Below are 20,432 nucleotides of genomic sequence, written 5' to 3'. Positions count from 1 at the left end.
CTCTCTGTCTCCACCGTTTTACCCTTTCAAAGAAAAAACTAAAAGAAAAATAATACTTTCTTGGTACGCGAAGCACATATACATATGTCGTTTTGCCAGTTCGGAGAGAAAGAGAGAAAAGCGTAATTTATGATAGGGTTTTAAAATCAGTATTCTATACAAACAGTATATTCTACGCGACATAAACAATTCTTTATAATACATTATCATATATTTTGTTAAAACATACAACAACTTAATAGTTTGTAGAAGAGTTGTTAAGTCAAATAGATAAGTTAAGCTAAGAAAAATGTAAAAATATTTTTATTGTATTAGTTTTGAATTATTAAGTCCGCAAAAAAATCTTTTTAAAAATAACAAAAAACAAGTAAAATCACTATAGTGCGACGCGGCCCACCATTAAATGCCTTACGCTACTTCGTTTATTACGTTTATTCGTATAACGACTTTTCCGAATAAGGCTTTTTATCGATTGGACTTTTCAATTGGACTTTTTATCGGTGGCCGAAAAAGTAGTGCGATGGCCGAACAATAGTGTTCGTTCTTGGTCCAACACGGCCAATAAAATTTCATCAATTTATCTCAAAAATTGCGACCTGTAGGTTGAATACAAGAAAATGAAACAGACATACATATAAACAGACAGACAAGCTTAAATGGATACGAAAAGCGATTCTGCATCGATCAGTTTAATGAGAATCGAACTACAAACACAAGCAAAAACACTACACTATGTTAGGTCACAACGTTATATACCCAAAATCCAGGTAATCGTACGAAGACGTTTCAAAGTATTTGCGGTCTATAGGTTGAATACAAGAAAAAAAGACCGACAGACGACAGATCCCAACGTTTAGACCGATTCAGAACGAGATTCTGAATGTGGAAAAGCGTGGATCCGCCTTAAGTCGTTCTGGATTTTGCATGCATCTGAACAAACTTTACATACTCTTATACCAAAGGTGAGAGAAGTGACGTACAAAAATTTATATATATGCTTTAAAGCAGACTTTAAATGTGCATGTTTTTCTATCAACTAAAAGTATGCTACAATTTTGATTCTTTTTCAGAAAATTTTCCTTTGAAAATTGTATTCATTGCAAAGCATCGTTAACACCTACAATACTGGTTTTATTGCCGAATATTAGTGTTTGCAGCCATACCAGATTCTCTAAGTCTATTAGTGGTCTAAAATCAACCATTAAATATGGTTTTGCCATAGCTAACCACACACCTATTACATTTACTTAAATGTGCTGATGTTTTTGCCGGTGCTAACAATAGCTTAGCATTCAAAATTATGTTAGAATATACTTAAAAAAAAAAAAAAAAAAAAAGGTAACACTAGAGAATTGATTGTTGTTTCACAAATGGCTTAGTGCCAAAAGCCGCGTTATGAATACGTAGATAGCATTATGCTAATGCTATATTTTTAGAGAATAAATGCAAACAAAATTGAATTCATTTAGAAATACTTGCCTGCACATTCTTTCATCTCTACGGCAAAATGTTCAAGCGTGAAAGAATGCTTCATACACAACATGAACATGTAAATATTGATAACAAATATTTCACTTAGCATTGCCTAAATTTAATTACTGCGTATAAAAATGCGACTAAATTGGCGAATAATAAAATATTGTTATTTGAATCGATTGTTTTACCTACCCGGAAAGCTATGCATCTATATAAAAAGAATTCAAATTTTCCCCTTATTGCGAAAGGTATAAAAATAGAATTTTTCTCTTTTAAATTTTATTTTAAAACTTTTAATTTCAAATACTTTATAAAATATGTTTTCTGTCTTAAATTGGCACAATTTCCTTATAGTCGTTCGCTGGAATTCGTGGAAAATAATTTCTATACGAAAACAAAAAAGAAAGAAATCCAGATCAAACATATACTTTCAAGTTTGTTCGCATAATTCTCTCAAAAAACAAAAGCTTTAAATACTTATAATAAATTCTCTAGAAAACTTTATGCTTATTTTAAATGGCTGGCGTGAAATTCATTAATCATACTTTCGCAAATACCTAAAAAGAGTGGCAAAAATTTTCAAGCATATTTAAACAAAACTTAAACAAGCAGAAAATTATGAGTGTCATAAGTTCGGCTCGGTTGATGGAGGGAGGGTGTGCCTGACCAAAAAGTCAAAACGAGAGAGAAGGAAACTAAAAAAACTCTTTAAGTACATTTTATGAGTTTCACATTAGTTGCAAGAACACCCACTGTGTGTGCTCTATCAAAATATAGAACATGTACAATAAAACTAAATGAAATCAAAATAATAATTTAGTTAAGATATATATGATATTAAGGATCGTATCGGTTAAGCAAAAGGACTTGATGATTAAAACACAATTTTTTTTTCTAAATTTTCTCGAAAGAAGGTTAAGATTGTAAACAAATTTTTTAAGTATATAAACTTGATTATAATTAAAACACTGAAATGAAACTGTATATATATATGTGCATAAACTGAACTGAGAGTTAGTCAAATTAATTAAGGACTTAAACTTTTAAGTTATTAACGTTCTGATTCTTCATTTTCTCGAAAAGTCATTTAAGAGGACTTTTGAAAAAAAAATTACATATCGAATTTTTTTGGCGATATTTGCAGGGTCATATATTGCGACCGAGGCATCTGAACTTGTAATCTACTCTCAGGAACTTCCATTGCAGAATTTAATTACAAACTTGTGATTTATATTGTTGCTTAAATCTGGAATAGTACTTTCATTGCATGCGATGCCTTCTCTTGCAAGCCGATAGAAACTTTTCTATACGTCTACTTCCCTGTTCGAAAAATTTTTTAATGCTTGTCTTATCAGGTGTTTTTATAACCAATCATATCGCGATGTGACACTTAGTTGCTTATGAAATTCTTCGGAATAAATAAAATGTGATTATTTTTGTTTATAGTTTAAATTCGTTTACATATTTTAACGGATTATATATAAATATAAAATATTGTAGATGAACCGTACATTATCACTGCTATCTGCACAAATGTTTGCTGTAACCATAGAAGAAAAAAAAATCTCTCATATAAAAATGTCTTCTGTAATCAAAGAAAAAAAATTGCAAGTAAAAATATTTTCTGTAAGTAAGGAAAAATTCTCTCAAGTTATCCGTATATGTAGCCACAATAAGTGGGTTGGACTTTTATTCCATTTTTCTCGCCTAGAAATCATAATTTTAAGGTTATGTCAAATTTTAAAACTTTATTAAAAATCATTTGCTAAAACTAGAAATTGTTTTAATATGAAATATGAAACCCCAAGCCTATGCTGCGTTTCGGTCATGAATATTTTTGAATTTAATTTACTTTTTATCTGTTCTGTGTGATACGTGCGCATAACGTATGAAATAAATGCCGTGATATTAAATTTCGCTAACGAAGAGAAGAGATATGCTATTACAAGAGCTATAAAAAATATTTCCGTTTTTCCTTTTTTTTTTTTATATATATATAGACAAAGTGTTAGCGGCAAATATATTTATAGCACTATATTAAAAATTTAATAAAATTCTAAATAAACTATTTTTGCAAATTTTTTCTAACGGACATAATAAACTAAGCTTTGCTTGGGATGAAAAGCACTAACAAAAATTTCGTAATGGAAAAATGAACTCATAATGGAGCAAGTTGTATAGGGCGAAGTACACTAGCGCGGTAAAGAAATATTTTCCATAATAAAATTGACTGCACGTTGGCTGAGGCCTCTCTTCTTTGTCATTCTTCAATACACTGTATAGGATTGCGTTAATGTCGAGTTGCGTTTTTAATACTACACTTCTACCTATAGCATCAAATCTGATTTGATAATTGTGGGCGTGCCATCAGTCAATAAAAGAATATAAATAAGCAAAGGCTTATATAACAATAATTTAAATCCTCTTAAGACAGATAAATGTTGTGAGACAAAATTTCATAACAATATCTATGAACAATGTAATATAGAAAATGGTGTAGGTTTCAATACGGACGGACATTTTTAAATATCTCTTAATGCGTAGATTTACATTTCGATGTTACGAACCCACTAATAAAATTAATACACGCATTCTTGCGACCGGAGATATAAAAATTGGTCTAGTTGCTGTGTAACGTCGACCGAAAATCGTATAAATTTCTGTTTTCTGTTGCAACTAGAGAAGCAAAAAAAAACCAATGAGAAAAACTTTAAAAGGTTTTTATACAACAATTTAGCTATAGACTCTTTGTTTGCTGTTCGCACGCGGATGGCAATGAGAAACTTTCACTAACCTTTACAACACAAATCCCATACGTCGGTTCACTTTTAATTTGCGTTTACTTTATTAATACAATCGCCACTCTTAGTCGGGGGTGATATAAAACGTTTTCTATAAAATTTTATGTATATATGTATGGTGAACGGAAATTGTTTGACCACAAAAAACTTTGTTTCCGTTTTTTTTTCTCTAGGCTTATAGTTGCAGTCGTTTCTGAATTTTTTCTTCGGTTTAGTAGCAAATATATGCAAAACAAATAAGAGTTCAAAATATAAGAGCACAGCTGCACTGGTGTATTTTTAAAAAGCATTTTTACAAACAAAAATGGTAAGTAACTGCATTGAAGTGCTTTGTGCTTTGTTTTTATTTCTTTAGTTTTATTCATTTTAGAAATATGTCCATATTAGACAAAAATTCATAGCACAGGATTAAGAGGTTATGTACGCAAACGTTGACTTATCGGTGACATTTTGTCACCAACTCATTGCCAAAAATCTAGGATTGTTCCAAAGTATTATTGGCCATCTCTTGGAATTGCGATAAAAAAAAAAAACTCTGAAGATCATATGAAATAATTTAAGCATAAGGCAAAAATTATTATGATTTCAAAAACAATATTTTCGAGCATTCTCTGCTAAATAACTCTTACGATTAGACTATTGTAAATTATATAAGGAAGGAGAGAGAAAAAAAGAAAGTGAAAAAAAAAGCACATACACATCTGGCACAGAGACTAGAGATTCTTTCACAGCCGGTAAAGATCACAACCATATTTTAGTGAACTTAAACCTTGTAATACGTCATTTTGAGGATTGAACAAATTCCATATCGGAATAGAATTTACGGCTATTGCGACTTAGGTCGGAATCAGCGGTAGAAAGAAAAAACTTTTTCGTCAGCATTGCGTTAACTCATCTACATGTATAAATATTCCAACATGTTCATGTTTAAAAAATATTTTAAACTTTAACTTACATCTTGCTTAAGTTGATTAGGCTTTTGGGATTAAAAGTTTGTCGTCAATTATGGCAATAAAAACATTAAAAGTACACGCACGCATATTCCTACACACAAAGTTAAAACAAAATAAGTATCAATAAAGTGAAAATCAAGTGCTGTCACGATAAAAACAAAATAGATATCTTTATATAAAGTTTTCGTCGTCTATTTGTTCTTTTTTTGTTTTTTCTAACAAAATTTATTAGAAAGTATTTCTACTAGAAATGATTTTTAAATTGAATATAAACACTAGAGTTCTCTGTTTTAAGTATTAAATGAGTGTATCTCAGATGCTAACTCTAAGGCGTTTTAGGCGTTAAGTTTCTCTTCAAATAATTCAGCTTTTTTTTTTTTTATAAAAAAACACCGGAAGATATCTCATTGTAATTAATGTTCATTTCCAGGAATCACCACGAGGAGGTGAGAGTTTCGACACATCAACAGCATATGTTCAAGGACTGAACATGCTGGTGTGCCAAGTCTAGTTCAAATACCTTAAAACATTTCCAACAACCATTAGCCTGACAGCTTAACAATGCAGTTTAGTCAATTGTACATTTTTCAAAATATCAATTGGTTTTTTTTATTGGGTTAAATGATGCTTTAAATAGCCAAGAATGGCATTAAATAATAAAGGTGGGCATGCAAAATTTTAAATGGTTAAAAATAATTGTATGATGGTATTCGGAAACATGACAGCGGCAACAGGATAAATTCTTTTCATTTTTTTTATTCAGATTTTATGTGGAGTCTTCAAAACCAAATTCTCTGGTGAAATACACAGGACACTTCCGATAAATACATTTGAATATTTTCGTATTAAGGAAAGAGCATCATTTCATCTGTCAAAAATTGTATTTTTTTTCATTCAAATACGCGTCGATTAGAGAAAAGTTAATAGTTTTTAAATTCTACATATATTTTAATACGAACAGAAACAAACAAATCTATGCCACGCACGCAGCTTATCCGAATACTATTATTCTACATCCTTCCCTTCTGTGCAAAAAAAAAAAAAAAATCGTCAAAGAGCCCCTGTTCGTAGGATAATTTGCGCGTTCAAACTATCGCTTGCATTTATCTTATGCAGACGCAAACTATTCATTGGCAATTTACACAAGGTTTTAAGTTCTAAGTTGTCTCTGTCTCGCTAACACACATACATGCATGCATGTTATGGCAATTGCTTTCTGAGGTGCACGCACATGTTTTCATCACAAATAAAATCGCATTCACACAACCTTCAATTTTATCATTTATTCTCGTTGCCGGTTTGGCCAGCGCAATTCTGAATTCTGGTTTCGTTATTAGTGCAAAAATCATATTATTACGTATGTTTTTTTGGGCCGTTGAAAACCCAAAAAAAAAAAAATAAGTCCATCTTAAGTCCTTGCGGGCATTTTTATAAGTACATGTTCTGCACCAGAAATTGTCCACATGGTATAAAGACTTAATTATATTTATGTAATTTATGTAATTCTGAATGCTTCTTACCTTCGTATACAGTTAGAGTAGCATCTGCTGACACGGCATCGCCAACACCATTTTCCGCTACGCATTCATAAGGGGCATCGTCACGTCCGGCACGAACCGGCTCAATACGTAATATAGAAACACCACCCGTTTGCTCTAATACAGTATAACGTGATTGGGTGCCTGTCGTAAGAGCAAATAAATATTATTAAGAAATAAATATAATATAAAAAGAAGGAAAAAGCAATTTATTTTTCACATTTGGAAATAGGAAGAGAAATTCTTACGCATATACTTGAGACTTTAAATTTTTTTATTGGAATTAAATTTTCCTCTCTTACCTGACACTTTTTTACCATTTTTGCGCCAAACTATCGATGGTGGCGGATCTCCTCGTGCAGCGCAATAAAAACTTGCCACTCCTCCTACTCGCACGCCTTGATTCTGAGGTTTCTTGATTATTTCCGGTGGATCTATAAAGAGAGAGTCAACCAAAAGTATGGAAATAAGATAAACGGAAAAACAAAGAAATTAAATTTAAATCCAAACAAAAGCATTAACACTGCAAAAATGGATTTTAAAATTAAATTCTCCTCTTCTCAAATCGATAAATACTCATATTGTTCGAAGTGCTTGGCTTAATAGTGAACGTCAAGTGAAAGGAGTGGATACTCAGTACCCAATAGCAGACTTATGTGTGTGTGCCTGTGTGTGTGTGTGTGTGTGTTTTAAATCCATTTTTAAAGAAAACCGACTGTAAATGTTGCTTCGTGACAAAACCTCAAAAGTATTCTGTTTGCATATATTTACATTTGTTTTTCTTTCTTGGTGTTTTCTTGTTTTTTGCTTCTTTCCGATATTATTCATTCACCCTCTGACATTGTGAGTATTATGCTTTTGTTTTCTTTACTATAAAAACAGAAGCGTTTGTTTTTATTTCCCTCACCTCTCTTGTAGTAAGCAACAGCTAAAGCAATATGTGCAACATATGCTCTCTCTCTCTCTCTCTCTCTTTCTCGCTCTCTTTCTGTTTTGTATGTACACATATATGGGTAAAGTTTGTAAATGTGATAATGCTTTTTCTACCGTTTCTTTTTGATTTCGCCTATATACCGACTGCGACAGTCAGAAACGACATTCGTTTGTTTGACTACTGCCGTTAAAGGTAAAGTCAAAACACAAGATGAAAGATATTGTGAAAATATCACCGAAAGGAAAACTGTTTTTATTGTTTCATGGTATTATTTCCAGCAATAGCGGAGCGAAAAGAAACTGTTGTGTATATTAGGGCGGGCAGAAGGTGTTACATTATAAGAGAATGAGAGCAAATTGAAAAAGTTGCTTAAAAAAAAAATATCTTTAGTAAATGATTTTTAATTAAAAATATTCAATTTTGTATTAAGCAGTGTTGAACATTAAAAGTTTCGAATTTTATTATTATTTCGAAGCATCAATTAATTAATAAAATATGCGAGACTGGGTTAATATGTAATTTTAAAGTTTCTTTACTTAGCCTGCAAATGCGGAAATATTTAATATTCTTTTTCAGTTACCTCAACTATGTTTTTTTTTTTTTTTTTTTTTTTTTTTTTTTCTAAGGAACTTACGTGTTAGATATTGTATGTAAGGAAAATCCGAAAAATTTGCATCTGGAACACATTAACAGCAACGTTATTGACTTGATTGATTAATTTTTAATATTATTATTTTTGTTACTCATTTTATTTTTTTTAATATGTCATTGGTTAATATTTTACTTTTTATGTTTTTATATTCTTTTTTTTTTTTTTTTTTTTGTTATTATTAAGTATATGTATATATATATATATATATATATATATATATTGTTTGTAATTACATATTTTTTTACATTTTTTATACTATTTTCTTTTCTGATTTAATTTCGTACCTTCAGCTAAACCATACAATGCCATTGATATTATATATGCAAATAAATGCATTTTTTTTTTTTACATTTTCAAAGAAGAAAAAAAAACAATTTTTCCCTTTTGCTTATATATCAATATGTACGAAAATAATAAATATAATTCAAACAAATTGAAGGCCTCGAATATATTAAATTTTATAGTGTGTTCTACAGTTTTCGTAGTAAAGAAATTCATATAACTTAAACGTATATACGAAAGTTACAAGAACTTGGGATAAAATATAAATTTCACTTGGAAGCCATTTACCGTTTGTTATAAACATATGAACCGGCTTCGAAGTTTTCGCTAACGCGCTCAGGTATAAGCAAATCGTTAGTTTACCGTGACTGTAGATTGAAATAGAAACCAATTCCAGGAGCAAGAATTAGTTAAGCAAAATCATTGCAAGACTGCCGGTGACACTTTGCATCGGTATTCTGTATCCATTTCTTGTGTGAGAAAATCTACAATCGTTCTTTTTCATCTGACAAATCCTCCACAAACTAAGCAAAAAGTAAGCTGCTTCTTCTTAAACAAATTGGACGTGTAAAAAAGGTATTCTTCATGCATCAAGAATAATTAAGTCTGCTAAAGATAATATTTGCCAGAAGTCTTCGGAAAAATAACAAAACAACAGAAAACAATGACTTGTTTTAGCAAATCGACCAATAGGTTCGTAGGATGACATACGGGTGTCAGCAAGTAAGAATCCATTGGATTTTTCGATAGTAACGACATTCAAAGGATATGTGTCAAGATTTAATGACATTTCGGCCATTAGTTTGCACGATACAGCGGTACAGGCTACTTTTCTGGGTGCTTTCGACAGCTTTCGCTGGATGCCCCTTATCCGCTCAACTGAGTGCTGACTCTGAAGTCTCGTAATGAATCCATATTCCATCTCTTGTTACATATCGCATGAAAAAACTGTTTTCATTTTGCCTAAGCATCAACCCGTTGTCGGTTTTGGTCAAAGTTGAGCGGAGGCGATCCCCACGCTCATGTAGAATAAAAAGTACACTTTTGATACCATTAAGGTGTCCGCTATTCCACGCAACTTCAGTTTTCGGTCTTACAAAACGCTTTCGAGTCTCTTTTTATGATTTCTGGAATAACTGCCGAATTCGCGGCTCATGTGAAATAGAAAAACATAAAAATTTCCCCAGAATCTTTTTATATAGAGTTATTCTAAAGTAACGTAACTATTTCCCGGCTTCAAATTCCTTTTCTTTTTTTTTCTTCTTAGTTTTTGTTCAAGCTAACATTTATCCAAACTTGACGGTCACTGCACAAAAACTCTTCTCTTAGAGGAAAACTAAGGATTAAAACAGTCGGCATTGCGCCTTTTAGTTACGTGCGTAACGTTATGACATTCTTCAATAAAACAATACGAGATAGACTTAATGCGAGTAATAAGTTTACTATGATTTTCGGCTTAAAGACTTTTCGTCAAAAATAATTGCGTTATGATCTCGATTTTTGCTCTTTTTTATTGCATCTACCTTATAATTTATAGAGAAAAAAATATATCATTTAGATCTCTCCACTCATTTCCTCTGATAATATGCAAATTTCGTTTTCTTCAGTTTTTCAATTTATCCAAAAAAAAAAAAAAAAGAAGAAAAAATTGCACAAGAAGTGAACATAAAAGCGGAGATGTGCAGATATTACGAAAAACCATCTATGTGGACAATATATGAGTTGAGAGGTAAGAAAAAAAAAAAAAACCGAAAAAATGAAAATTTATTTGCATTCCCGCATATTAAATGATGATGACAATGCGATAGCAACATGACAGTGAAATGGACCAAAAACGAACGTTAGTTCGCCCCGTAATATAATACATTCTGCTTTTTTTTTCATATTTTTTTTTTTTTTTTTTTTTTTTTATGTCAGCAAACGAACAAAACCGCAGAGAAACCTGAAAAAAGATAACCTGGAAAAATGGTGGTCTGCACGGTAAACTTTGGTAATATCAAAAAGGAATAATTATTAAGGTCATATCTGTGAATACTGTTTAAAAATTCAAATCAAAGCATTGAATTGTAAGGAAAGTTTAAGCTATCGACAATAGAAATGTATTAAGCTGAACCTTATACGGGATCATTATTAGTAAAATTTTTAAAATTTTGCATTCATCAAAAAAGAGTTTTTTTTATCGATGAAATTTTTCTATAGAATTTTCGTTTGGCAAACTTTTTAGATGATTACTTACTACAATTATTTAAAATGGCAATATGTATATGCCAATCCTTGTCGCTTAAACTCTTCAATCGATTTTCGTTTATCGAATCTTTTGATATTTCCATCATCGACTGCAATGTTATAAATTCAGCATATAAGCTTGAACAGGCAATAACTGTGTAGCTCGCATAGACTCTAAACCGCACACTTACATACATATAGTATATCATTATTCAACGACATCGATGTTAATTCTGATATTCATTACCGAAGAAGGAGGGCATGTTTATGTCGTCTTTCTTGTTTGACACTCCGAGCATAGCTACTTTACCTCGAAAGGATTTGAATCGATCTCGAAGTGCTGTGCTGTCGCGGTTCGTTGCACAGTTAGTGTAACAGATGCTAATATAAAATATATAGTAAAAATTCCTCCTATAGCTATATATAGTTAAAGGATACCCTTGATCAACTGTTATGCCACACTTATTGATGAAATAGTTTCCAATATTTAATGACAGCTTTGTGGTGATGGGTGTCATTGATTCGCTACGAAGGCGAATATAATATTTTTACTTCTTTCAAGTTTTATAACTTGTCTATCAAGCATAGAATGCTTAAAGAGGAATTTCTTCAATCACATCATCACTGTTCTCTTTATCTCAGCCACATTAACGTTAAGCTTTCTTTTGCATTTCGCGTTCTGATGATGTATAATGAAATGAGATAGTTTTTTTCTTGTATAGCTATGAAAATATTTAGTGGTTTATGAGCCATCTTTGAAAATAAAATGTGAGGCAATTTCTGTACAATTGATTACCATATCACTATTGCCTTCGAGCTCTTATTCTTTTTTATTATCACGAATTGATATTAAGTCGAAAACTACTAAAAAGCTATACTTGACGTAATTCGATTGGATATATGCTGCCAAAGTGATTGCCAGTCAAAATAAATCCTTCCTCTATATCTATTCTTATTATATTATGGCGATATGACATGGTCTTCTTTATATATTATTATAATTTATATTCTTGTGTCTGTCTGTTTTCCCGGTGTTGAAACTGCAACCCACTTGCGTTCGTAGGGCGCATTTTTTGAGATATGTTGATGAAATTTTATTTGCTTTCGTTTTCTGGCTCAAGGACAAACGCTATTGAAAGTGATGCAGACCGAACTACTTTTTCGATTGCTTTCCCTGTAGTAATGCCTTACTTCGAAAAGTGATTATATGAATCGTTATAGTTAGGTTAGCAGGCCTGCTGTATTGTTTTCACTTTTTTTAAATTAAACAATTTTAATTTAAATTCAATGCAATCTATCCCGATAATCCATCATAGCTGCTTATTAAAGAGAAAAAAAAACTTGTAATGTAAACATCATCAAAGTCATCACAGATAGTGTTAATGTTAACTTTGACTGACATCGCGAATAAAGAGGAAAAGAGAAGAGATATTCAACTTCCATATAAATGGGTGTTTAACCTTTCATAAATATTGTTGCTTAAGTCAAATTAAGATAGAAGAGATAAACACTATGAAATGAAAAATGATTAATCATAATTAAAGGAGAAACAAGGCGGAGAAGTAACAAAAATTTATACAAAAGTAGCAAAAGCAAGCTGCAAGTGCGTTGTAATCATTTTTTTAACTTAACATTCTTGAACTTTTTGTTTTTGAAACTTTAAATATTTAATAAAAATTTTCAATTTTCAGCTCTTTTAACTATACTATGTTTTTTTAAAGCAAAAGCTGCTGAAAGCCAGTAATACAAAGCATTATTGCCAGTGTATTTGAAGGCTTACGTATAACTCGACAATAACAAATATATACATTTTATTATATACAGACTATAACAACACACACACACACTGCCGAAGAAGAAACGCAACTGCAATATGGTCTTACAATTATTACATTACCAAGAATGTATAGAAAAAACAACAGTCAGAAAATATAACATATATACAAGTAGGCGTTCTCTCTGTGTTTCTCTCCTTTAATGTTGGCAAAGCATTGTTTAGCTGTAAAAAAGAAAAAAAAAAAATTTTACGTAAAGGAAAAAAAAAAAAAAAAAAAAGAACAGAGAAAACTTTGAGGTCAGAAACTTATCTATTTTGTGGCTTAATCTTGTAAAGTGTAGCTTTACACCCATCATAGTTACGAAAGTTCATACAACTGAACTGAAATCTAAATGTTTTTACAGTTTTCGCAGTTGTATGGGGTGAAAAATCTTTTCTTTTCTAGTTTTTCTGTTTGGTTTTCGAGGTTATGTTAAAATGTTGATAATGGTTGTGAATGACAGAAAAAATAAGCCAATGTAATAGGCAGTATTTATGCATGCTGGCAAAAGTCAACAAATATTTGTTTACTCTGCACCAGAACGCTTATTATTTTGCTTAAGTGTTTGCATAACATTTAAAATGATTGCGGATCAAAGAAAAAAAAAAAAAAAGAAAAGAAGAGCAATGAGAAACTTTTGTTGTCTTTATATCTTTATATAACATTTGCGATACATGATCTGTTAATCGGTTCTACTATTCACTTATTCCTCTATCAGAAATTTATCTTATTAGCTGTCTGTCCCAATTGTTGCTTGATTGTATTACACATTAACAACCCTTTGTAAAACCACAAAGTAGCACAGTTTTTACTACTTTGCAAGGAAAGTGAGTAAAATATAATAAGATGTTTGAGGAGAAAATTGAATTTTGCTAAAGTTGGATGAGGTCAGCACAGGTTTTGCACTCCCCCCAATATAAGACTTTTTACAAGTCTTCCTTTATTTTGAACGAGGTGTAATCCTGTATAGCAGATCTGTTATCGTAGGAGACATAAAAAAGATAATGAAATTGTCCGTGTTAGTGCTTGGAACACCTCGACGTATTTCGACAAATTTCATCCAAAGGTCTAAAAATTTGCCACCTATAGGTTGAACATTAGACTACAAAATAGACAGACGGACGGCCACGGTTAGATTGACTCATAATATGATTCGTGATCGATTGGTATGTTAATAGGTAGGGCCATCCACCTCAATAGGTAATGAATACATTCACACAAGCTTACCATTTATTTGTATCGCAAGTAGCGTAGAGTATAAATATTAAAAGGGCAGATTGAAGATATATATCCTCAACATTTTTAGATGCTTTACAATGCTTTTCTTTTTTATTTTTATACTCATCACCGAAGGATGAGGGGTATATTCATTTTGAGAAAACGTTTGCAACGCCCAGAAGAAAGCATCAGCGACCCCACAATGTATATATATATGATTAGTCAGCCCCAAATCCTAAATCGATTTAAGCATGTCTGTCCATCCGTCTGTGTAATGTCTGTTATAAACCTTCTCCTGCCCGCCAAAATGAAGCTATCAACGTCCAATTGGACAGACAAACATTAGAAGTTCCTGCACGCAGGATGGTATTGAAATTGAGTCCAATTGTACGAAGGCCGAACGTCCACAGCATCGCGTAAACTGAGCCCACCTCTGTTTTTCAAAATGAATGAAAAATTGCTTTTTTGCTCATTACTCATAAATTATAGCAAATAAACTTTTACTTCTTTTGTCCTTTTCTGGGGTGAACGGTGATGAGTATAAAAGACTCGGTCCCGACCGAATTTAATTTTCTTACATTAAGATGTGGAATGACAAACACAACAGACATGAAATTTCGCACTGCACAGACAGTAAAGAAATTCGCTGAAACACCGATGGAATCTGCTTCAAAAGTAAATCATATCTGATGTCGCAGTAATTGAATTCACTTTTATGCCAGTCATGGTCGAAGTCTGCTACCGAGACTGCTGAAGTGAGTGACTTTTCATTTAAATCTTGAAATTTTTCTCCTATCACAGCAAATTCCTATTATTCAAAATCAGACTCATTTTATCTGGTTTTTTTGTTGTGAAAATAAATGAAGAATTCTTAAAGGCCAAGTGATGCATGGTAATTAATTCTCGATGCCGTCGATCATTAATTACAAACGAATATATAATGTTATATCCCCTATACAACGTGCAAATCTTACTACAGTTTCGAGGACGCCTCAATCTCATTGATTAAAAACCGAGCACTTTTTTCTTTTTTTTTTTTTTTTTGCTTTCTATTTTATATGTCCAAACTATTAAGATAGGAAACGTTGTCATGTACGCAATATTCATTCTGACGTATGTCATAAACTATAGAGCCTTTAGAATTTAAATTTTGTTGGGAATATTTTAAGAAAACCATGCGGAACCAAAAGCCTTTTTAAAGCATTTGTCCTTAACAAAATACGATTTATTTATTATCTTTAATTTCTGCTTCCTTTATTTATTAAGTTGAATTTTATTATATTAAAATTTTTGCGTAGCCAAAAATTTGAACAACATTGTGTTGCAATTTTCTTTTGCATTTCTTTTGCTTATCATATTTTATTTTATACAATAATATTTGTAATATTTGCAAAATTATTACACCCATGGCGTTATACTAAAGAATTTTTTCATTCGGTCTGTAATGCATTAACGACTCTGCAGAGAGTATATAGAAAGATTTCGAATCGTTTGCCATTGTATGTTTCTTTATTCTTGTTCAAGTATAATGTATATTCAAAAATTGGGATGGAGCGGAGCTACATATAATTTTCTTATTTCTTTTGCTTTCTTTTCATTGTAATTATTAGATTATTGTAAGAAGATCCATAAATAATAATAAAAAGAGAGAGAGAGAGAGAGAGAGAGAGAGAGAGAGAGAGAGAGAGAAAGAGAGAACGTGCCATCATATAAATTGTTATCAAACATTTTTCAAATGCGTTCTACCGTTAAAGACATTAGTAAAGTAATAACACGGTCGTCGATGTGCTGGAAGAAACTTTTATACAATGCCAAACAAATTTTGTAAAAGTGATACATATGCTTGTGATACATATTCGACATTCGTTCAACATATTGAATCGTCGTAATTATTATTATTATTATAGGTTGTAATTTGTAAGGAAACTTGAAACAATATTTAGCTGTGTGGTTTCAAGTGAAAAGTTTTTATGATTATTATTGTCTTGGCATGTACGATTTTTTGCTGTAAGAAAATTGATGTCATTAGATGGCCATACTTTTAACAGAAAGTTAGCCAAAACTTTCTCCTCAAAATTATCCGGTATTTATTGCTTTCTATAATGTTTCATGTTTAAGACATGAATTGTTTAGCTATAAGATAAATTTTCCCTTTTGGCAAAAATTTAATGAATTTTCCTAAGGTGTCTTCGGCGACTTTTTCATAGAAATCTTGCATAACTTGCGTAAAAGTTTAATGTTCAACGCATTAAATATTTAGAAGTTTTACGAAAGATAATAATGATAAAAATTCAAATTTTAGTATAAAAGGTAAAAATGCATGAATAATAAATAACAAGGAAAAAGTAAAAAGTAAAAGAATAATAAATTGATCTATAAAATATTAAATAATGATTGTAGTAAAACAATTTTCTTCATAATTTTCGTATAAATTTCAGTGTACACTACTAAGATTAGAGACTTTATACCTATTGTTGTGCATGTGGTAGGGGTGAAAAAAGTCTCTAACAATCGGAAAAGTTAGTTCAGAAAATTTTTGTCATTTTTTGCTTAACTTTAATTTTGTTATATTTGCGAAGATATTGTATATGCGAACGATTAAAAAGTGTTTGTAAATCATCGCATATTTAGTCAAAAGTGAAAAAATATTCCCCCTTAAGCTATAGGCTTCTAGTGGTAACGCTTTAAAAACAGTTCATGCATTTACTTGGTGCATCACAGCGGCCAGCATTAACTGTATATTAGACAACGCAAAAATTGAAATAAGATCGAGCCATTATAATTCAAATACCATGTCGGGTGTAATTTTCATAACTCACATTCACTAGCACTCAAAGGTAGAGGTGTAGTTTTCGGAAATTATCATTTTATTATAGGTTTATTGGAAACTACTAAACTTAAAAATGCAATTCACATCGGCCTAATGTCTCGTTTTTTATAGGAAAGAACAGACAGGAGAACAAATAAGAACAAATGAGAAGAAAGATAGAAAGAAAGAAGCGGGGAAGAGAGAAAAAAGGAGAGAGAGAAAAAAAAAAGGGAGAGAGAGAGAGAGAAAGAGAGACAGAGAGCGAGAAGCAAGGAAAGAGAAACAAAGAAGAATAGAAAGAAAATAACACGCCCGCTTTCCTCCTCTTGTAACCGTAATTATACCTTCACACCTATATGCGACGATTCCTATGTGGTTGGCCGTCTAAACGAGCAAGCGAATCAAGACTCTCTTCTTGGGTCAAGCATTTCCTTATCACTCTAACAGCTCCTCGAGTTTTTTTCCATGCGCTGATAGTGCATTCGTCCACTCATTGGTCACACATTCTTACTTGAGTCTTTTCCATTTTGCACTTTCTTATATATAGACACACTTTCTCGATTCGTTCAACACTCCTCTTTGTTCATTTCCATATCCTGTCGCCAAGGTATGAAAAACTAAGCATCTGTTACAACCTATTATCAAAGCTGGAAAGATGAGCTTGCAAGTACGTGAAAAAGTGAAAAAGTCTTAAAAATGCTCTAAAAATTTCCACAATTTTGTTCACAAAGCAACTGCAGTCGAGAATTGCTATACCATTGTTTACCATTGTTTCTACAAGGAAATTCTTTCGAACGATCCACTTACAATATATATGCTTAACTCTAACTACAAAATGAATCCATTTTTTAGCAATTGAAGATTGTTTGAAAATTATATTTTCTACAATTTCTTTAATTTTCCTTTGTTTAATTAAAGTGTGACGTTTAAGATCATAAAACATTTAAGGAAAGTTTGTTTTAAATTACACTCCATGGAATAGAACCCATAAAACATGACCTCTTTTAAATGACCTCAATTATCTTGCGTGGAAAACAACACCAAAAACTCACTTATAAAAGCTTAACATATATTTATTACAGTGTTATTATTACATTCGAACCATGTAGTTGCGATAGTCATAGTCGCACAGCAGCATTAGCAGCGGTAGGTAACCATGAAAACTCGAAAAAGATATTAAACAGCATATGGCAAAAAAAAAAAAAAATAAATAAAATAATAATATGTGCCAAGCATAAATAATAAGACCTTAAGATATTGAATTACTAAACACAAGCACATATTCTTTAAGATGTTGTTGAACACTCCACTTAAGAGGACAACTTGGCGCATTTCATTTTTTCTTGTTAGACTAGGCTTTAGATAATTTATGTTTATAACAAAACAATAAAGTTGTCGCTCTATATTATCTCGGACATTAACTAAGCCGGTTGTGTTTTCGCTTAGTTTAGTTAATCCGCCCGGATTTTCGACAGTTTAGTAGTTTTAATAACAATAATAATGAAAATGATTATTAAGTCGCCCACAACTTGTCGCCCACAAGAGAAGACGGGAAAGCAAAATAAAATTTATGCATATTAGAAACATTATAAACAAGTAAGAATACTATAATGGGAAGCGGCCCACCATTAAACACCCCCTGTACCACTTCACTTAATAACGATTTTTCAAAATAAGTTGTTTTATGGAAAATTGTCTGATCCGAATGGTTTTCAATAGCGTTTGTCCTTGAGCTATGGATATGTTCGTGTATCATGCAATCGAAATATCTTAAAAGTTGCGACCTGTAGGTTGAACGCTAGAAATGGACAAAATGAACAGACGGACAGACATACTTAAATCGATGCAGAAAGTGATTCTTAATTGACTTGCATAGGAGAAAGTAGGCTTACCTTGAATGCATACATTCGTACAAACTTAATATACCCTTCTATCACGAGTTGTAGTTTTTGAATTGTTTTAAGCTTAAAAATCTTTAATTTAAGCAGTTTTGGAAATCGTTAAAAAAATGTTTATTTTTTGTTTTCATTTTAACGTCTAAATATTTTATCTTGAGCACAGACAATGCGTTCGTGCATTATTTAGATTCATATTTACCTGGTATTTTAATTGCAGTTACGCAATCTTGTGTTTTAATTTTTTTCTCTCTATTCGGTATTTTTATTTAAGCTTTTAATAACATTTGCATATTTAGAAACGCTTGCTTTGACTTTGTTTTTCTTTTTTTTTTTTTATGTTATCTTGCCACAGTTATATTTTCTCTCGTTTAAAACTGAGTTTTTCTTTTTCTTTTTTTTTTAAACTATCTTTTAAATGAAACTGTTATAAAAAAAAAAAAAAAAAAAAAAAAATTGTACTTAGTTATGAAATATTGTTGGATTTCAACAAATTTTTTTTCATATTACATCTATATGTATGTAGTATATACATAAAAAGTGTCTATATTAAAACCTGCTTATAGCGCAGAAGTAATTTTCATAATAATTTTCTTTCTTTTTATGACCTACATCGTTTATATTAAGTTTGTGCGGATGTATGCAAACGTCAGAAAAATTTGCGATAGACTCACTTTTTATTATACCAATTGATTCAGGACCACTTTCTAACACGAACTAAGCTTACGTCCGTCCGTCTGTCTGTCTTGCGTATTATTTGTTCAATTTAGATCGCAATTTTTGAGATATTTTGATGAAATTTGTTACGAGGACATGTGTTGGCACATGTGTGAACGCTCTTAAAAATGCTTCAGAACGGACCACATTTTCGATCAGTTCCTTTATAAAGCCTTAGTTTGAAAATTCATTATATAAATAACTGTATTAAGCGAAGTGGTGTAGGGTAAATAGATATAACCTATTGGTGAGACTATAGAAGAATTTAAGAAGTAATGCTACCTAGCAGGCACGAACATGAATTTATCTATGAAGGATCAATCAATACATTGGAACATACTTTTCACAAACGCTGCGTTACAGTTAAGTAACTTAAAAGAAAAGTTGTGCAAGAAGAAAATGGTGGCCCAGCGCTTTAATGCGTAAAGTAATTTCTTTTCGAGTACACCTCTTAATTTTCTATTTAAAACAACATATCATATAATAAGTTCGTGAAACACCATTCAATATTTGGTGAAGCGCCTAAGAAGTTTTGAAAATATTGTATTAAAAGAAGAAAAAAATTGGCGCAATCGTTTGGAATCGTTCAAATTTAATCAACCAAAACCATTGTCTACCCTCCAATAGTCAGTGTTATTACAAAGTTGGAAGAAATTATTTTCCAAGCTGGATAGGATCAATGTTTCCTTTGCAGTAATTCAAAGCAATGGTTCCACTCGAAAAAGTGTCTCCTTCTAAACCCATATAAGGAATTTAATCCCTCATAACACCTTTACCAATCTTGAATATATAAAGTATCACTTAAGACAACAAATCGTTGTGAAAAAAAAATAATCATACGGTGGAGAACATTATCTCCTAAGCTAAATGTAGAAAATGTAAGAAGAAGTGTACGACGTCCATCACTTGCTCTGAAAACATAGCATTTAGCATGTTTTTAAGGACTGCGAAGTGCTCTTACAGTCGAGTTGCAACCGTATCCAAAACTTCTGTAGCCAGTGCGTTTTTTTTTTGTTGTTTGTCGAAAGGAAAAACATTTTCTCTTGTAAATATGACTAAAACCATATCATTGTACGATTTCAAATCTCCTACGATAAACAAACAGATGAAGCAC

The 20,432-nt window shown here is 31.4% G+C and overlaps 1 protein-coding gene across 5 annotated transcripts in view; it reads right to left on the bottom strand.

The window, feature by feature from the left end:
• LOC119634117 (tyrosine-protein phosphatase Lar) overlaps nucleotides 1-20,432 on the bottom strand; it is a 273,949-nt gene that overhangs the window by 184,422 nt on the left and 69,095 nt on the right. For 4 of the 5 annotated variants that reach the window (XM_038028064.1, XM_038028067.1, XM_038028063.1 and 1 more), the window contains exons 2-4: nucleotides 8,337-8,378; nucleotides 7,071-7,202; nucleotides 6,751-6,912 (exon numbers count right to left, since the gene is read on the bottom strand). In XM_038028064.1, coding sequence (XP_037883992.1) covers nucleotides 6,751-6,912; nucleotides 7,071-7,202; nucleotides 8,337-8,378 — 336 coding nt within the window. The remainder of the gene's footprint in view (nucleotides 1-6,750; nucleotides 6,913-7,070; nucleotides 7,203-8,336; nucleotides 8,379-20,432) is intronic. The other variant, XM_038028065.1, reaches the window with a different exon arrangement.

The sequence above is a fragment of the Glossina fuscipes genome, unplaced genomic scaffold (genome assembly GCF_014805625.2).
Source record: "Glossina fuscipes isolate IAEA_lab_2018 unplaced genomic scaffold, Yale_Gfus_2 2, whole genome shotgun sequence".
In the NCBI taxonomy this organism is placed as follows: Eukaryota; Metazoa; Arthropoda; class Insecta; order Diptera; family Glossinidae; genus Glossina; species Glossina fuscipes.
The sequence above is the reverse complement of the archived record's forward strand: the minus strand, read 5'-3'. Positions and strand labels throughout refer to the sequence as shown.